Here is a 12,718-nt window from a genome sequence, read left to right as displayed (position 1 = left end):
GGTTCTGGAGGAGAAGAAGAATATATTTTAATGACTGCCATTTTCATTTGGCCTTGTCTGTTAACTTCCAATTGGTATCACTTAGATTCCTTCAAGCATAACTTTGTACCTATAAAGACAAGAAACTTGATTTAAAAAAAAAAAGTTGGAATCTCACAGAAAAGAGATCTATGTATATAATAACAATCTTGAGTTTTTTCATAGCATGTATACAGGCTTTATGAAAAGTATATTGTAATGTGTCATTTTTTCTGGGGGGGAAAAACAGTTTAGAGCATTTCAATGTAAGAGATTTATACATTTTTCTATAGTAAATTCAGGACTAAATTTACTGAGATTTTGCTCTGTCGCAGCTAAACTTGTACAGAGAAAGATTGGAGATCTCAGTTTTTCTCTCCCGGAACTTTCTAGATTCATACCTACCTTGACTTGCCTTGGTATAGCCCTTTGGTAATTTTCTTGCTCATTCATTCATTCATTCATTCATTCATTCATTCATTCATTCATTTCGATTGGTCAATTAATCAGTCAATTTTTATAGTTGTCCATCTCAATCAATGATTCTGGGTGGCTTACTGTTCAAAATATAATACAGTTAAAACATTACAAATATTTTTAAACAATAAAAACCGAAGAAAACATCCAGAATAAATATACAGAGCAGTTATTGCTGCCACCTATCTTCCTTTACCTGGCACCCTTTCTCCAACTTTCTGCACTTCTACATTGAATGCTTTCATCAATCACCAATGAAGAACTCACCTTACGCAACATTCTTAGCAGAGTAGCAAAAGATGCCATTTAAGGTTTCAAGTATATCAATTACATCACTCTCAGAGAAGCCGACAAAGATGGGGTGGTTGTCCTTATGACTGTGGTGGATTATGTAAAGGAAGACAACTTTCTAATACAGCAGTCTATCAACTAACACCATCATATTCCACAGCTTCATACCAAAGAAAATTAGGCAATGTGATGAAACATACAAGACTGTATCTACATGAAGATATCCTAGGATCTAGGATCTCCCATTAGGCAATTTCTACTTATTTCCCAAAATGCATAAGCCAGGCATCTTGGACATTCCATTGTCTCAAGTTGTAGAACTATGATAATTGGAATATCAGACTTGGGAACAGGTTATCTGATGGACCGTCTCTTGCCGCTCACATCCACCTAACCCACTCCAGCAGGGAGGCAAGGGATGTTGCGGGTCCTGTCCCATAAGGAAATACGTCTGGCATGACCCAGAAGAAGGGCCTTCTCTGTGGTGGCTCCCTCCCTCCCTCTTTTTTTTTTTTTTTAATTTGATTTATATGCCGTCCTTCTCCGGAGACTCAGGGCGGCTTACAATGCGTTAAGCAATAGCCTTCATACTTTTGTATATTTATACAAAGTCAGCTTATTGCCCCCACAAACTGGGTCCTCAATTTACCTACCTTAGAAAGGATGGAAGGCTGAGTCAACCTTGAGCCTTGGAGAGATTCGAACCAGCAGTAATTGCAGGCAGCTGTGTTAATAACAGGGTGCTTAGACCACTGTACTATCAAGGCTCTTGAACATCATCCCTCTGGAAATTAGATTGGCCCCCACTCTGACACTCTTCCAGAAGGTCCTGAAGACATTCTGGGTTTGGGGAACCCAGAGCGGGATGGAGCCCATTAAATGGCTGTTAACAAATGTGTATTGTCGCCAGGGTGGGAGGGTTATTTTATTATTTTAATTTTTTATTATTTTAATATCTTTTATATTGTGTTTTTATTTCCTGTAAGCCGCCTTGAGTCTGCGTGAGTGAGCAGGCAGCAATATAAATAAAATATTTCCAAATGAAATAAAATAACGTAACAATGCATTATATTGTACACTCCATATAGCAAAGATTTTGGGTTCTGTTATGCATTCTAAGTGAGAAACAAGTTTATGTGCATATAAATATGCATATAAATATATTTGATAAATATATCTTTTTAAAGAAGTTATTGATGATAATTCCATGCCATGGTAGTTCTGCTAAGTCACATTTCCCAGAAGCCCTATCATCAGTGGTGAATAATGAGCACTATTGGAGTTGTAGGTCTGAATGTAAGTTCCACCCTGGATATAATTGGGATATGTGGGATTTAATTCAGTAGAAACATATTTTAACTGTAGGATATAAATTTAATGAATAAATAAATGTATCTGAAGCATACCATAAAATACAGGTCTTCAGTTCCCTTGTTTTCTCTTGTCTAATAAGGCCTGCATCCTGACCACCCAATCAGAATCAGTTAGATGAACCCTTAACTTTGATTCCTCTTATCTTTGGTTTGTCTTGCCATCCTTTGCTGCCACCATATATTGGTGTTGGTACTTGGTTGCTTGCTTTCTTCCTTACAGTCTTACTGTATTATCAAAAAAACCAAACAAAAAAAAACCCCTGTAATTATTTCCTACAGATTGATATAATTTGGGGGGTAAGAGCTTCTAAATATTTTGCCATTGCCATCTTCTGCGTCTTTCCCCCCTATTTTTTAGTCTGTTCTGGAGCCTGGATAATCTTGGTTATTTCCCATCCTAGATCTTACCAAGTCCAATTCTGCCAAGCTTTTTCTAGATAACTGAAGGTTGGCTAGGTTCCATCAATTCTATGATCTTGTTATAAAGGCTGTTCATAAAATGTGTTGCAAGCATAGTAGTAACCTGGTTCCAAAAGTTGATTTCCCCAAATATACCAAAAAGTAATCAGAAGTGTCCCCAGCTGAGCAGCCTAGAAATTTTGGAGATTGAAGTTGAATACATTTAGATATAACCAGATTGGAGACAGATAGTTTATTCAATAAATAATTTCAAGCAAGATAAAATTGGTCTTTATTGAGAAATTTCTACCACCATTAGAAAAGCATGGCACTATTTGTGCCTATGTAAATAGGAAAGCCTGACTTATCGTCTAATCTTATAAAGTAAAATTAGGAATAGGATTTGTAGGCCTCTGAGATATAATTTTAGTTGGGTGAGGCACTTTTAATCCTTTGCCAAATATCCCAAAGGTGCTTTTTCAAGAGGCAACTGAACTTTCTGGTTTTTCTTCAAAGACATTTCACTTCTCATCCAAGAAGCTTCTTCAGCTCTGACTAGATGGTGGGAAATAGAAGGATTTATACTCCTTGCAGACAGCTGGTCATTTGCATTCTTTTAACGAGTTAAGGCCACCTGGAAGTTTATCTGTATCATCAAGGTCAGCTAAGTGGTGCAATTGGGTGTGGAGCCTTCTTGGAACCGTTGAAAGGACTGTGTTGTATACCCGAGATAGATGATGTCATATATCTCCTCTGTTGAGAGAGGGCTGTTCAATTTTGACATAGATGATCTCTTTGACCCCTCTTTCAAACTAGCAGTCCTCTCTGTCCAAAATGTGGACTTTACTGTCTTCAAAAGAGTGGCCTTTGACTTTTAAATGCAGATGGACTGCTGAATCTAGTCCTGATGCATTTTTTTCTCCTGTGTTGTGCCATGTGTTTATGAAGTGGTTGTTTTGTTTCCCCAATGTACAGATCTGCACATGGCTCACTGCATTGTACTGCATATACCATGTTGCTCAGCTGGGTGTTTTATTCTTGGGGTGGACAAGCTTCTGCCTTAGTGTATTCTTGGATTTGAAATGTGCACGTATCTTGTGTTGGCTGAAGATCCTCCTGAGCTTTTCCAATACTCCTGCAATGTATGGAGTGACAACATTGCTTTGTTTATTGTTGTCTGTTATGGAGAAGCTCCTGTAGGGTCTTTTTTGAGATTTGATGAAGACCCACTTGGGATAGCCACAGGTTCTGAGGGTTTCCTTTATGTATTTTAGTTCTTTTTCCTATTTCTTTCTCCATACCAGTGATGGCGAACCTGTTAGACACTGAATGCCCAAACTGTGCACGCATGTGCATGCCCAAACTAAAAGTATGTGCAAATGTGCACATATGCGAACATGCATGTATGCATGCACACATGCGCGGATCAATGGGGTGGGAATGGAGATTTTGCAGTATCCTTCCCTTGCCACGCCCACCAAGCCACACCATGCCCACCAAGCCCATAGAACTGGTAGTAAAAAAATGTGCATTTCACCACTGAGTCTTAAGTATAATTGAAGAACTAATTACTAGCAGAAAAATGCCAGCAACTTAATTCAAACTCTCTGTAGCTCATAGTTTTAATGAAGGGATCTTTTTTAGGCTCCTTATGTGTGCATGGAGAAAATCAAATCCATTGAAATCTTTACATTAATTAACTTTTAAAAACTGAAATGCAAAGCAATGTATGTCAGTTATTTGAGTTAATTAGGATATGTGTTTATTCAGAAAATTTGTGTAGTGTATTACAGAATGGAAAATAGTTTAAATCGATGATGTATTTAATCAAATGGGAACGGTGTTATTATATTTATTTCCGGCCTTTATTATTTTGATAAATAACTCAAAGTGGCTAACATACCTAATATTCCTTTCTCTTCCTATTCATCCATCCTGAAGGTTATCATTACAATTTTCTGACTCCAGCCTTTGCTTATATTAGTTCAAGCATGCTAGTTAGGATGATGGAAGTTGTAATCCTCCAACACATGTGAAGTTGTAACCCAAAGCATGTGAAAGTCACAGTTGAAAAAGGCTACATTTTGATTGACAAAATTAATCAGACAGAGGATCACACCACACCTTCTGTTTACACCCTAAATCTAGTACTTTACGTAAGTTCTCATATCTTGTGCTTTCTAGATCAAGGAAACAATACAATAGTTGAAATATTTTTCTTAAAGTGGTTTCCTGGTCTTGTGAAGTATAGGCATAATGTCCAAAGGTTCCTGCTTTTCCTTCCCTTTATCGGAGATAGACCAATCTCACATAAGAAAAACAACATTAAACTTAATTATTTAAAAAAAGAAAGAAAATACAATGTTCCAGGTAGCATCCTTTTTCTTTTTTTACAAATAGAGTTTTGTTTGTTAGGATGTCTGAGAAGATATTAAATAAGTTTTAAATTAATACTGCAGATTACAAGAAAATTGTATAGAAATCTAACCTCATTTATACAGGACAGGGAAGGACTGGGGGATATTCCACTTTGTTTGTTACCCAGAGTCTCTTACCCTCATAGAAATGGGCCTGTGTCATTGCTGGTTACATCATCTCCATCCAGCAAATTATTTCTTTAATGTGCAGAGAAAGAGAGGGTTCACCTGGTATTCTCCTAAAAGGGTTAAGGTTAGAATAACCCAAGTCTTTGGATTATATGTGCTAATTACCAATAGCACTGTTTCCAGTGACTCTGGAAAGTTCTACACTTGTTCTACGCAGGGGTGTTAAACTGGCGGCCTGCGGGCCGGATATGTCACGTGTAGGCCACACCCACTCCAGCTCCATGAAGGGGGAAAATGTGAAACGTCATGTGATGGCAACGTGATGCTGCGAGTTTGACACCCGTGTTCCATACAGTATACTGTATTTAATGTAAACTGTTGCTTGCTATTAGTATCTTTCTCTGCTCTAGCCTGCCTTTTACTTCAGGCGTGCCAGTTAACTTTTTAAATGTTTACTGACGTTTAGTAAATAAATATTGGATGATAGTTTTGCTAATTGAAATGAAGGATGTGTGTGGTTGCTCTGAGCTGGGGGTTTCCTGGGAATGTACTTAACTGGAAATTACCCATAATAATTATCCAAAAAGCATGAAAGGCTAGTAAGCAAGTAGGGTACTTTCACAATGTTCTCTCTGGCCAGTATCATTCTATGAAGGAAAATTCTTTGTACAGAAGGTTACAGTATCTTTTTACTAAACTGCTTTTCTTGGCTAGCCAGATTTGTTGCATTTATCTTTTATAAGGCACTTTCTAGCCTGTTTCCCCCAAAATAAGACATCCCCTGATAATAAGCCCAATTGGGCTTTTGAGCACATGGCAATACGGTCAAGCGCTTATTTCAGGGTTCAAAAAAATATAGAACAGGGTCTTATTTTTGGGGAAACATGGTATTGTAATAACAATAGCACTTAGACTTATATACCGCTTCATAGTATAGAATAGAATACAATTGCCAGCAATTCACGCAGAGAAACATGAGATCCTTGTCCAACAACAGCATAGTCTTTGCTTAATGACTGCAACCGGGACTACTGGACTATTGAAACTGCCATTGCTGAGTAGCATGGTTACATGATGTTTTACTTAATGACTCTTTCACTTAGTGATAAAATTCCAGTCCTAATTTAGGTAGTTGAGTAAAGAATACCAATAATGGATTTAAGATAATGCCTTATTGAAGGTTAAAGTAAGTTCTTAACAGATAAGTGTGATTTGACAATAAAACAAATTACCCAGAGAGGTCATAGTCTTCTATTCAGTACATACAGGTGTTCAGGTGAGGTGACACAGCCATCTGTCAGGGATGCTTTAATATGAGTCCCGCTGCTGTTTGAATCTGATGGCGTAAATGCTTCCTCCAACTCTGTTCTGTGACCTGTTTATCGTTCTGTGACATAAAGGTGGTAATTCATTAACAGAAAATGTAAAGTGGGAATTGGATCTGAAATGATAGCACTATTGTACCTTGAATCTGGATTTAAATTTTCTTTGTGATGTACTTACCATATTTTTCGGACTATAAGATGCACTGGTGTATAAAATGCACCAAGATTTTAAGAGGTAAGTAAGAAAAAGCCTCCCAAGCCTTCTGCGTGCCCTGTTTTTTGCAAAAATGGGTGAAAAACGGGCCATTTTTGCGAAAAACTGGGTGTGCAGAGGGTTTGGGAGGCTTGCAGAGTGCTCCTGTGGGCTGGGGGAGGGCAAAAACGCCCCTGCTTTTGTGAAATTTGGGCGAAAAATGGCCCTGTTTTTCGCAAAAATGGAACGAGTGAGACGGGGCTTCGGGAGGCCAAAAATGGCTGTATTCAGTGTATAAGGCGTACCAATATTTCCACCCTCTTTTGGGGGGGGGAAAAGATGCGTCTTATACTCCGAAAAATACAGTAGATCAGGGGTGTCAAACTCACGTCATCACATAACATATCACAACTTTTCTCCCTCTTCGCTAAACCGGGCATGGCCGTGGCATTCAGCCCATGGGCTGTGAGTTTAACACCCTTGACTTAGATTAACCAGCAAACCACAAGAATATCTGGTATACCACTTAGCAATTTTAATGAATAATCACTATTAAATAAGTGCCTTTGCTTTTTGAGACCACATAACCCCCCTAGTCTCTGATACTCCTATATTTTTGTCTCAGGAATAGATATCATTTATCTAATCCAAGTTGCTTGCAGTCCATAAATCCTGTGTCCCAATACAGGTGGATGGTGGATTATTTTTTTTCTGCAACAGATCAACATGGCTACTCTTATTTCTTAGGCAGAAGAAATTTCTTATTTCTGTCTATATCTGGTCTCTGCGAGATAGCTTTGTTCCCGCTCTGGTCTGCGAGATAGCTTTGTTCCTGCTCTGGTCTATGTATTGAGAAAGAACAGATAAATGAAACGGACACTAATTAGTTGTTGATTCTTTACATCCCAGAGAATACTGAATGAAGAAATTTGTAATGGATGCAGTTAAATTGTGTTTAATATTATACTGCAGGGCTGCATAAGCGTTGCTTTGTTAAGCATAAATATTAAACACAAATATTTATTTAGTTGATTACTTATTAAATTAATGTTCTTCCCATCTCACTGTCAAGCGACTCATTGTGGCTATACTCCAAGAATGTGACTTCTGCTTTCTCTTTCCTCCTGGTATGGTTTCCTTACTAATAGTGAAATCTGCTTTCTGAAACTGGTTTTGTTGATAACTGTTTGGTGTTGATAAAACAATGGTTTATCCATTCATGCTGCTTAAGATGATCTACTTAAAAGAGTCTTAAATGGTGGAGTAGTGACTTTAGTTCCAAATGTTCTTTTTTACATAGTTGTGAGTAAGTAAAAATTCAAAATTTTAAAAAGAATATTTAAAGGGGAGTTTACTTCAAGGAATTATATTTTTAATGTGTTACTTTTCTGTAACTAGAATGCCTACACATGGCTCAAACTTTGCAAGTCACCTTCTTATTGAAGGTCCAGGTAAGAGTGATATTTAGGTATCAGTGATAGCAGTAGGGAAGTTGTGTGTGTGTTTTTGTGTTCTTATATGTCAGGCAGATTTAAATAGACAAGATACACTTAAAAGCAGTCAAAGGAACTTGGTACAAGGCATATTAAAATGGTTCATATCATTATGAAAATCAACAAATACACAATCTCAAAGTCCCAAAATATTTATTCATTTTGATATATACCTTGCCTTCCCATCAATGAAAGGCACCCAGGATTCTTTTCCAAGTACAGATAAAGTTTTTGTTCTCCTCTGAAACTCAGCAACGTAATATTAACCATACATCACCAGGAATGTTCTGCAACCATTAGTTAGCAATAGATTCTGATTTGATATATTCATACTTTGTACTGAAAGGTAGGTAAGTGTGTGTCAGCGGATTCAACATGAGCATCCTGCCCACTTCACGTCACCTCTCCCCCTTTGAATCTGGATTTCCCAGGACAAATCCACCTCACTGGGAGTTTATTTTGATGATTGCTTGAGAGGCAAGAAACTCTGTTCAAAGTCATTGGAATGGTGGCATGAGTATTATTGGAATGGTGGCATGAGTATTTAAATCCTCTCTTCTCATTTTCAGAGCAGTGGCAAAAGTTCTGTACTAGAAAGCCTAGTGGGGAGAGATCTGCTCCCAAGAGGTACTGGGATTGTTACTCGAAGACCCCTCATCCTGCAGCTGGTACATGTTACGTCAGAAGAAAGCAGGAAAACTGCTGGAGATGAGAACGGTAAGGCCTGCCCTCTGTGAGATTAATGGATATTTAAATGGCAATAGGTGATTGTGAGGCTTTGTCATGCAGTCAACCACAGAAAAGAAACAGAACTTAAATTTCTCCTGTGCCTTAGGGTTGTTTGATCATTTTTCTCCCTTTATGTATTCTGATATTAAAGTACAGTAGCAAATTGCAACAGGAATTCAGTAATTTTATGTCTAAGGGAGTCTATATGTGTGTGTGGGCGGGGGGGGGAAGATCTAATGGAATATGTTTATATTGTATATGGATGTTCTAAAATTTCTTTTTGGACATGGAATATTGGGGGAATCAAAATTGGGCTTAGTATTTTATTAGTATTTTAGATTAAGGGTTCTCAAATGGTGTTCTGTGGCAGGGGACTCCAACCTTAATCTCTAATCTTAACCTCTAACCTTAACCTCCAACTTTAAGACTTGTGGACTTCAACTCAGCAAAACTGGCTGAGGAATTTTGGGAGTTGAAGTCCACAAGTCTTAAAGTTGCCAAGGTTGGAGACCCCTGTTCTATGGAACATGGCGGTTCTGTGAAAAATTAATGGCGGTTCCGTGCAGCTGAGGAGATTCATTTGGATGCAGCCAATTTTCTATCACTAGATTTTGTCTCTTGATTAGGATTTTGGGAATGAATTTTTTTAACACGTTCTACAGCCTGAAATAGTTTGGAAACTCCTGCTTTAGTATGTTCAAAGCACTTTATTGACAACTTTCACTATATCCGACAGCAAGTTAGGGTATATTAGTATTATATTGTATTATATTCAGAGCTCCAGCATCTGGGGACACTTTCCCATATAAAGAAGGACCTGTATGTGTATATCTCTACCTTCAGTTCATGCAGATAGGGGGTTGGAAGTATCGCCAACCTTGTTGAAGGTAGGATTATGGGCTTTGGCCCCTTTACGTACAGCTGAACAAATAATTTTTGGAAGAATAAGGAGACTAATTTTGATTAGTACTTTCTAAAGCTCTAGGAACATTTATTTACTGTAAAAGCAGGAGTTTGTCCTCTTGAAGAATCATCCTTTGGCTTAATCAAATGGTGCCCCAATGCCCCATGCTTAATCAGGAGATTAAGAAAGTGTAATTTTCCCTTCGGGGAAAATGATTTTAGTTGGGCAACAGGGGAAGTGGAATATATTGGACCTGTTCTTATTATGGAAAGAAAAAATATCAAGAAGTTACATTATTTGCATGACTAGTATCTGCACTTTTCACATATATTTCTCTTGATGAAAAATACCATGAAAAGTGTACTGAAATTGAAAGGTTTAAATGATGAAAGAAAGATAACATGTTTTTGCCATCTTTACAAAACATATTTAATTGATTGCTGCTAATTTGACTGCTGGAGGAAAAGTTTGTATAAATGCATGTCCATAGTAAATGTATTAGAGGCCCTGAAAAAATATTGTTTGTTTGTTGAGTTTATTACTTGAAAAGAGATAACTGGTGGGCAATAACATCTGCAGACAGTTGGGTTTTTACTAAAATGTCCTTTAATAACAACTGGGATTTGGGGAATTGTCTTGTCTGCATAAATGCTTTTAACCCCCATTTAGAATAATTGCTGCATATGATAGAGTTTCACAAAATCCTTGGCTGAGATCAAGCTGTACCTGTTACATTTTGCGTTGGTTTTTAAAGCCTCTCTAGTCCTGCCTTTTTTCATTACTCAGGATGTATTTGCAAATACATCGCTGTGGGACCATGCATGCACAGTGCATGTCAAATGCCCATGCACAGTACATGCCGAAAGGAGGCTTGGGAAGGTAAGTAGAATAGCGAGGGGGGGGGATCAGCTGTGCCGCACGGTTTAGATTCACTAGAAAGCAGGGTTTCCTGCTTACTAGCGATTTTAAATCGCACAGCACAGCTGATCGTCGGAACTACCGGTTTACTCAAACCGGTAGTTTTTATCATTACCGGTTCACCTGAACCGGTGCGAACCGGTAGCATTTCACCACTGATGAGAAGCGAAACGTCTTCAAAGAAAAACAAGTAAGTCCAGTTGCCTCTTGAAAAAGCACCTTTGGGACAGTCTCTTCTGTTGTTTTCCATGGCATTTCAGAGTCAAAAGAGATAACAATCGGGAATTGGTTAGGGATGATGGGAGTTGTGATCAAATGTATCAGGTGTACTCATATAGGGAAGCTGATGTGAACCACACATTGTCTCACAGGACAAATCCTAAAAGGACATCTGAACAAGTCTGTAACTATCACAACTTTAAAGCCCTTTCTGCATCTACCATTGAAGACACTAGGCATTGAATTTAGCCGGATTGTGATGTTTTAGATGCCTGTTTATTTTATAATTTGGGGAAATTTATAAAGAAATTGAATAAGAAGAGAATAAAATACAGTCAGAACCGACCTCGTAGAACAGAGCAAATAATCCTAGTTACTGCATTTATATAAAAAAAGGATGATTCGGAATTTAAGACTTTTTTTTCCAAAAAGGAAAAATAGAAGGAAATCAAATATAAATCAAATATAATTTAAAAATATACCATGTTTCCGCGAAAATAAGACCCTGTCTTATATTTTTTTTGAACCCTGAAATAAGCACTTGGCCTTATTGCCATGCACTCAAAAAAAGCCCGATTGGGCTTATTATCAAGGGATGTCTTATTTTGGGGGAAACGGTAAATTCTATGTAGTGCCTGGATTTTCCACTTTGTCAAACAAGGGTTCCCAAGCCAGCTGAGCTCTGTCCTGCAAATTTTCCTGTCATTGCAAGTAAGGGTTTATGTGGATGTTTCATATTTCTGTTTGTAAGTGCGTGTGTAAGTCAATCTTTCTCTCTCCCTCTCCCTCTCCCTCTCCCTCTCCCTCTCTCTCTCTCTCACACACACAGAGCTATGAGCCTCTTGGACTGAGCTATGACAAAAAATAAAATTCCCTCAATGGTGGATGCTTATATAATCTGACAACTTTTATTGATGACATCCTGTTCTCTCTCTCGTGTATTTTGAGGCAATATTGATAATACGCCCATCTCTTATTTTGTCCGCCACAGCAATGTTGTGAAGAGGGTTAGGTCAACAGAAAGTCTGACTAGCCAAAGCTTTCATCCTAAGGGAGGACTGAAACTCATAATCTCCAGTTTCTAATCCACCACTGTAGCCACTATGTTAATGGCCTTAGTGTTAAAACTTACTAAGGTTAGTATATTGTGTAAATTGCAGCCACCAATTTTTTAAGTGGCTTAATTACATGGGTTGTGACAGTGATGTCTCTAGATGATCAATCATATAATTCAGTCTTATATCGCAGTTTTCTGGTGTAGGCAGGGAATTTTAGTAGTGTTCCTAAGATATACAAGTATAGGTAGTCCTTGACTTATGGCCAAATTGAGCCAAAAATTTATGTTGTTAAGTGAAACATTTGTTAAGTGAGTTTTGCCCCATTTTATGACCTTTCTTGCCACAGTGAATTGATGCAGTTGATAAGCTAGTAACATGGTTGTTAAGTGAGTGTGGCTTCCCCATTGACTTTGCTTGTCAGAAGGTCGCAAAAGGGGATCACATGACCTTGGGACACAGCAACAGTCATAAGTACGACTCAGTTGCCAAGGATCTTATTTTTGATCATGTGACCATGGGGAGATTGCAAAGTGTGAAAAATGATCCTAAGTCACTTTTTTCAGTGCCGCTGTAACTTTGAACGGTCATTAAATGAACTATTGTAAGTTGTGGACTACCTATAGTCCCTCCTTGTCAACTGCCTTGTTTAACGGTGGCTTGACGTTATGATAGTGTAAAAAAAAAAAAAGTACATTGCAATCAATTCTTGCATTTATGATGCTGCCCTGCAGTCACATGATTGCCTTTTGGATGCTTTGTAACTGGCGCACGTTGA

General features: G+C 38.0%; 1 protein-coding gene across 4 annotated transcripts in view; it reads left to right on the top strand.

Moving 5' to 3' along the window:
* The window catches only part of DNM1L (dynamin 1 like), a 43,241-nt gene that overhangs the window by 2,548 nt on the left and 27,975 nt on the right, over positions 1 to 12,718 (top strand). For all 4 annotated transcript variants that reach the window (XM_070946639.1, XM_070946637.1, XM_070946638.1 and 1 more), the window contains exon 2: positions 8,685 to 8,832. In XM_070946639.1, the coding sequence (XP_070802740.1) occupies positions 8,685 to 8,832 (148 nt within the window). The remainder of the gene's footprint in view (positions 1 to 8,684; positions 8,833 to 12,718) is intronic.

Source organism: Pituophis catenifer, unplaced genomic scaffold (genome assembly GCF_029215685.1).
Source record: "Pituophis catenifer annectens isolate HBS135680 unplaced genomic scaffold, rPitCat1.0.hap2 SCAF_7, whole genome shotgun sequence".
Taxonomy (NCBI): Eukaryota; Metazoa; Chordata; class Lepidosauria; order Squamata; family Colubridae; genus Pituophis; species Pituophis catenifer.
The sequence above is the reverse complement of the archived record's forward strand: the minus strand, read 5'-3'. Positions and strand labels throughout refer to the sequence as shown.